The 7,318-nt window shown below is 36.3% G+C and overlaps 1 protein-coding gene across 1 annotated transcript; it reads left to right on the top strand.

The window, feature by feature from the left end:
* The first annotated feature begins 64 nt into the window (after positions 1-64).
* On the top strand, positions 65-7,246 carry LOC117337930 (uncharacterized protein DDB_G0290685-like). Its single transcript, XM_033899079.1, has 5 exons — positions 65-229; positions 2,905-5,124; positions 5,664-5,705; positions 6,151-6,292; positions 6,892-7,246. Exons 2-5 carry the CDS (start codon positions 2,926-2,928, stop codon positions 6,990-6,992), a joined length of 2,484 nt encoding a protein of 827 aa, XP_033754970.1. The 5' UTR covers positions 65-229; positions 2,905-2,925; the 3' UTR covers positions 6,993-7,246.
* Positions 7,247-7,318: the final 72 nt, after the last annotated feature.

The raw sequence follows: 7,318 nt of genomic DNA, 5'->3' as shown, positions 1-7,318 counted from the left end.
AAAGTCTAGAGATTAACGAATGAATCCAATGTCATATGACCTCGCCCTACCAATGAAAATTTAGTAATGGCGGCGTCTATGCGATGAAGTGTGATTACCGTTAAAAGTTATAGATAGTATTTTATGGAAATTGAAAGGAAGCTAATACCAGACGTATTTTAAAACCATTCATGGTTCAACTGTATAGCCTGCTGAAGCCGTGCAACCGGAATTGATCGCTTTCGTCCAGGTATAATCGGTAAACCCTTCCATGTTTACCCGGCTTTATGCCAAGAGGTTTCCACATCCTTTTACTGTGCATAATCATGGATTCAGTATTGTTGAATCACTATTTTGTAACTTATGGGGAAATGATGAACATTATGTTATTGACAGTGAAATCATTTAATGAAGTGAGATAAGCTATTCGTATAATTCTATTACCTGTGATTTGTTTGTGCCAATGAATGTAAATTTGAACACAGGCGTCTGAAGTTCTGACAGTAAACTGAGATATAATACCATAGAAAAAATAAGAGTATCTACTATAAAAAAAGAACAGGTATGCAACGCCTCCGATGTCAACAATCACTTAAATCTCTGCAAACGGGAAAAATATACGATTTACAATATAATTATTGGTATACACAGATGCCGCTAACATTATTTAACACTCGACAAGCATAAACCATTACTCACTGCGTTTAATAAGTTCTATTTCAGCTAAAAACTTTCTGAGATGGTCTGTCACGTCAACCATGTCGTGAAAATGGCGGACATTGTTATGCAGGTCCGCAGTGAATATCGAGGTAATACTTTTTAATTCATGAAAAAATAAGAGTTACCTGCCCTTTATTTTCAAACGTTTTAAAAACTGAGAAACATGTTACACCAGAAGTATTAAAAATGTTTCAACGACACAGAATATAAATATAAATTGAAAGAATCCATGTGCTTCTAGAGTTCTTTTTTTATTGTCAATATCATGAATTAAAAAGTATTACCTCGATATTCACTGCGGACCTGCATAACAATGTCCGCCATTTTCACGACATGGTTGACGTGACAGACCATCTCAGAAAGTTTTTAGCTGAAATAGAACTTATTAAACGCAGTGAGTAATGGTTTATGCTTGTCGAGTGTTAAATAATGTTACCATTTGCGAATTGGCCATGACGGATGCAGAAAACTGAACGTAGTCGTACTCGCGATCGGCTAATGTATGTTTATCTCGCTGCATTCGGGTTAGTTAATGTCCATGTGACTATACTTGCGAATGCTAAGTATATAATTAAACCCTTTCTTAGTTGATCAAAGTGTGTCAGCATAATTGAATATTAACAAGTGTATCAAGTCACCTTAACTTATTAGCTCTGCTGACAGTGCTCTGAGTGCTCAGTGCTGTAGTCCTATAGTATTAGAACGATATTCAAACACTGTCTACACTTCTCGAGGCAGGGTATGAAGTCCCTCCCATTGCTGATAGTGTAGAAAGCTCCAATATGATTAGCATTAGGCAGTATCAAGCTATGATTACGTAAAAAGCATGGTTTCTGTGCTAGAAATCTAACCCAAGTTCGGGGATCTTTGGCCCAATTGAGTCTTAGAATTTGACAAAGGGAAGTATATGGCAAATGAAACACAGCTGACTCAGTTATAAAGATCTACATATAATTTATTGACTAAATAAGTGTAGAGTACTGTATATATGAAATCACAGTAAATTCAACATGTATTCCAACCACACACGTACATCTATCGTTCACACACCGAACTATATAACTATATATACATGTAGCTATAGTGGCCACTCGGCATACTCCTACAGAATAGACGACAGACTATAAAACTTGGTGTTAAAACCCTACATATATATAGTCATGACAAACCTAGGCCCGAACTAAAAACTAATATATCCTATAGGTTGTCTAACAACTGACCCTACATGATACCCTGTACATGTCTAACACTAAACCTATAGAGAATGAGAGAGAGGCGAGTCATACCAGTCAAACGAAGACTTTGTGTAAGACTGCCTGACTATGGAAAATCACTGAGTTAAATAGCCAGTTCGTGGCAATCTGCATGTGCAGATTCCTACGAAACACACCCAGAACACTTACTGTAACTAGGTTCCGAATGTATAAACAAAGATGGAGGACGAAACGAGGTGATATATGAACCGTAAAGGCACAATATTAATGATACTTTTACAATTAAATTTGTCTTCGATAAAAAAACACATATAAATTGGTGATTCTGGTATCTGTTACCAATATTCAATCCACAAACCTGCACATTACGTCATTTCTTTGACAATAAATTGTAAAATTCAAAATGATTAAGACACACAGATATCAGTTCAAACATACCGCCATACAAATGAAAAGGTCAATTTCCTTACAAGGTAATCAAAATTAATTGATGATATTGAGATTTCCCGCGAGATTTCAACAGATCATAGATTCAGAGTTATATGTAAGGTGAAACATTCGGAAATTGAAAAATTATACAAAGTAAGATGTGTTTTCTTCATGATCACACGACTTTCAAAAAACTGGTTGAAGATCTCTGATAATGTTTTTTTTATGATAGTGGCTTTTTCCATATATGGTCACAGATACCATATTTGGATCAGCATCCTTGTGCGAGTTCTCCCGAGAAGTATCATGGTAAATTTCTGAGACAACTCACAAGTATATTTGGTCATGCTACGTATACTTTAACCACAATTTTTTTTGTCGCGATTTTGAAATTGTTAATAAACTGTGATTAGCCAAATCACCCTTTGAACAAGTGGACCATGTCAGTAAGAATTTGAACAACTAGGCATAATTAGAGACTTTCATTTGTCTGTTAGTTAAAGTCAAAATCACAAAGTATTTTTGGTGTTGAATGTATTGGATGTTCTTTTATTATCAACAGGTAGAACGGAAGCAAAGAAAGATGGACATAGGGGACGAAGCAGCTTTAGGCAACAAGGAAGAGGAAGATGATGGCACCTCAGACCAACAGGATAATATTGTGGAAGGGACTAGCGATCAGGACGATGTCTCTTCGACTGAAGGAGGAGAAATTCTTAGTGATGTTGAAGAGTCAGTTTCATCCACTAATAACCAGGATTACGAGAATTTTAAGGGAAAAGATGAAGCAGTTAATTCACCAACAGGTAGGTTAGATGAAAAATTGGATCAATTGTCCGAGACAAATGAGGATGAGGGCTCTGTAGGAGGTGAAGGAGAGAAAAATGAAGAATATGATCAGGATGTAGAGAGCCAGGAAAATGATACAGAGGAAGATCATGAGAATCAAGAAGAAGTGCTACAGGAAGGAGATGCAGATGACATTTCAAGTCAGGAGGATTTTCAGGAAGAGGGGATAGTAGGCGATGACTCTGTTTATAAAGACAGGAACGAGGAGGAAAACACAGAATATAATGAAGTTTCAAGTCAGGACGACATGCAAGGGGATGATTTGGCTGACATTCAAAGTCAGGAGGAGGAGGAGGAAAATGACAAGCAAAGTGAAGATCTAGGAGAGAGTTCTAGGGACTCTAATTTCAAAACAGGAAACAAGGAAATTGGAGACATTGATGATGACATAGATGATGAGGATTTCAGTGTAGATGACATAAAAGAGCTCGACGGAGATGCAGATGATACTAGCCAAGAAGAAACACATGTGCTTGACAAGGAGACTTTTGAAGAGTTGTGGAAGAAGGAAGCAGATTCTGGTGGAAAGTTGGCAGAGGAAGACAGCATGTCTTTGCCAGGGGAACAATATAATGTGCAGAAGAATGATATTGTTCCAGACTCAACTACTGTGGATACAAAAAATCAGCCAGAGGGCCTGGAAGACGCAGAAGATCAGGCGACAGGCCTAGAGGACAATACAGATTTGATAACAAGTAGCCAACAAAGTGATAGGTCTGGTGATAATGATGTTGAGAAAGGAGATGAAATGGACAATGAGGAAATTGTTGATACAGAGGGTGATTCTATAGGATCGTCTTTGTACGATGAAAATGAAGATAGGGAAGGTAAAGGCTTTGATGAATTCGAGGAGAGTGCAGCCTCGCCTGAACAATCGAATGACAACAATATAGTTTGTAGTGACAGCGTTGATAATGAGGATCAACCAATGGAGGATGAAGAGGCAATGGGTGAAACAAATGGCATGGACAGTGATTTACACAATGAACAGTTAGAGGATGTGTCTCAAGAGTCAACTTATATAGAACAAGAAAACGACATGAGTGACGACGGAGAAATTGACGACGATGAAGATGATATGAAAAACGTTGATGACAATGGCAGTTCTGATGGAGAAATTAATGATGAAAGTGACTTGAAAAATGAAGAAATGAATATCGACAAAGATGAAAAGGATGAAGAGAGTGGATCTGTACCAATGAGTGAGGATGAAAGTATGCATGATGTGGGAGAATCAGTCGAGGGTGAAAGGGAGTCCTGGGATAAGTTGATGGATGGTTCAGTTGATCCAAAGCAGCCTTCAAACAGTGCTGGCCAGTTTATGGTAGAACAGGGCAACAGTGACAATGACGAGGACTGGAACACTCTCGACCTGGAAAAGGAGGAACAAGGTAATGTCGGTGTGGACACTAGCTTGTCGGGAGGAGTACAGAAAGAAGACAGAGTGCAAAAGGATGTAGAACCTGAAGACATCGATTCTCCTGAAGAAACAGAGGATATAGATTCTCCGGAGAGTGACATGGGCGAGGAGGAGGGCGAAGTTGAACCTGATAATCCTGCATCACCTGTGTCGGAGGAAGGGCAACTGGACGAAGCTAACAGACAGGAGGACAATGAGAACATCTACAATGATGTGTCGGATGAGGAAGAGTCGTATAGTGACGACGACGATGAGGCTGCTCCCGTCAACAATGTGGTTGATACTCGAGTGGTCAATCGCAAAGAGGAAGTCCAACAGGAACGACCAAAGTTCACAGATTTGAGGGAGAAGATTCGAGAGGGACAACTCAAGGCACAGTCTAGCCTTCCAGAGGATCACGTTGAACTTGACTACGATGAAGATGGTATGGATGATGCTCCCAAGGCAACAGATGATAACAAAGACAAAATGGATGACAGTCGAGGCAATGATGAAGATGAAAAGGGAGAAGATGTGAGTTGTTTGTTTTCCTTTTCTTTTTTCAATACAAAAAATAATTAGAAATTAATTTTATCCTTCATATAAAACAAAAAAAAACACAAAAAATTGTCTTTTTACTATGATGTATAATTTATAGTTATAGTTCTAGTTAAAGTTGTTGCAAATTTCTTGCAAATTTTCACTACAATTGAAACATCTTTGACTGGTCTTCTGGTTTACCATATAATATATATTTTCTGTACTATTGATTTAGAATTTCTTAAAATTCAATAATATTTTAATCCCTGCCACAGGATAATGAGAGTCTTATTAAAATTAGAACTTTATTTAACATATTTGACATTTTTCAAAATTTGTAAAATTTGAATTTATAGATATATATATATAATTTTAACTATCTGAATGTCTTCATGATTAAGAGAGATGCTATTTTAATAAGTCTGCTAAAAGTTTCCATTGAATTGAATTGTCAGGATTGGAATATATATTTAAAGCTGTACATGTCCCATTTTTAAATTTTTGCGTTTCATCATCGTCTGATTTTGTTGCAGGGAGAAGCTTATTCAGACCGGGACGACGGGGAGGTGGATGATGTGAGTAAACAAAGTTTCATCATCTCGTTTAAACTGAATTTATATAATTAACATACTTTCTGGAAAAGTCATAAGGCATAAAGGATTCTTAAAAGGTCCATGATCATGACCAGTTAGAAATTGAATCTCAGACAAGCCATTTGAGAATTTTACCTCGAGTTGAAATTTATCTGTCTCTTTCCTAATATTAGGAATAATTTATACAACCCTGATGTTGAATTTGTTTCTGCCAAAAAAAAAACAACAGTAAAAAAATAGAAGAAAATGCTTGCACATTAGTCTTTCTTAGTTTTTAACTTATAATATACAATAGATATATTTTCTTATTTTTTTTTAAAACTTACTATAATATAGAGTATTATGCAGCATCATTTGATTATCACTCAGCTGTTTGCACTGAAGTACTTTTGAAGTATAATTTTTTATTACTTTTTTTTTCATCAAGGACGAAGATTGCGAGGAAGGGGAGATTAAAGAACCTGGAGCACGCAAGCCTTTCGTCAAACCAATCTGTCGCTTCTACACTCGCGGTCAGTGTACATGGGGCAACAACTGCAGGTTTCTTCACCCAGGAATAAATGATAAAGGTGGGTTAATGAAAGAGTGATGGCAATCTAGGGAATTGTTATAATACATATTTTTCCATTTATCTATTTTGCATATATATATATATATGGGTCAAAGAAGTAATATGAACAGTATAATCCAGATAACACTGGATCCTCACATAAATGTATGGAGGATATGCATGGGGGAATTCAAAATATCTCTGCCGTTGGTCGCATAGCGTTCTAGTGTTGAACATGATACAGTCACGCTAGTATCCGCCTTCGGCCCACGTTTGCCGAAGGGTTCATTGTTGTTTCTCCAGTTGCTAAAACATTATTCTTATTGTATTTTATTGTATTTCCAGTACTTCTTATATATATTATGTGATTGTATTTGTATTTTTTGTGTTTTGATAAAGGGGCGGATTGCCTCGAAAATTTAACAAGCCTCATTGTCCACACCGTTTGAATTACTTCCCTGTCCCATATATATATATATATATATACCGGTATATTCGACATGAAAAACTTTTTACAACATGTCTTCATTATTAAAGGCTTGTCTTAGGATGAATACAATTTGCATGTGATGGTGAGTTATACATACTGTATTCAATGAAAATTACTTTGTTTTACAGGAAACTATAGATTGATAGAGAGACCTGGGTTTGAAAGTCCAACGAAAAAAAGCTTTGGAAAATGGAACCAAGGGGAGGTAATTTGTTGCTCAAAGAACTAGCCAAGGCTGCTGTTTTAGAAAATAATATTTCTTACTAGAAGTTAAAGATTTCCATTAATAACTGAGGTATTTAATGCTTTTTCAGTTTAATTCGGGAACATTGCGGTGAAAGTGATTTTTTAACAGTAACCTGGGTATTAATCATATTGAGTAAAAAATAACTTAAAATAATATGGTAGAAAACAATGAGATTAAAAATTCCTGGCATGTTTTTAGTCAAGCTGTAATGCTGAAGTTGTTTTATGTGACTTTAACACCATTGAATGTCTCGAGACTCCATGTGAACAAGAAACTATAGGTTAAATTTTTATTTTTTTTTATAGGTT

The sequence above is a fragment of the Pecten maximus genome, chromosome 11 (genome assembly GCF_902652985.1).
Source record: "Pecten maximus chromosome 11, xPecMax1.1, whole genome shotgun sequence".
In the NCBI taxonomy this organism is placed as follows: Eukaryota; Metazoa; Mollusca; class Bivalvia; order Pectinida; family Pectinidae; genus Pecten; species Pecten maximus.
The sequence above is the reverse complement of the archived record's forward strand: the minus strand, read 5'-3'. Positions and strand labels throughout refer to the sequence as shown.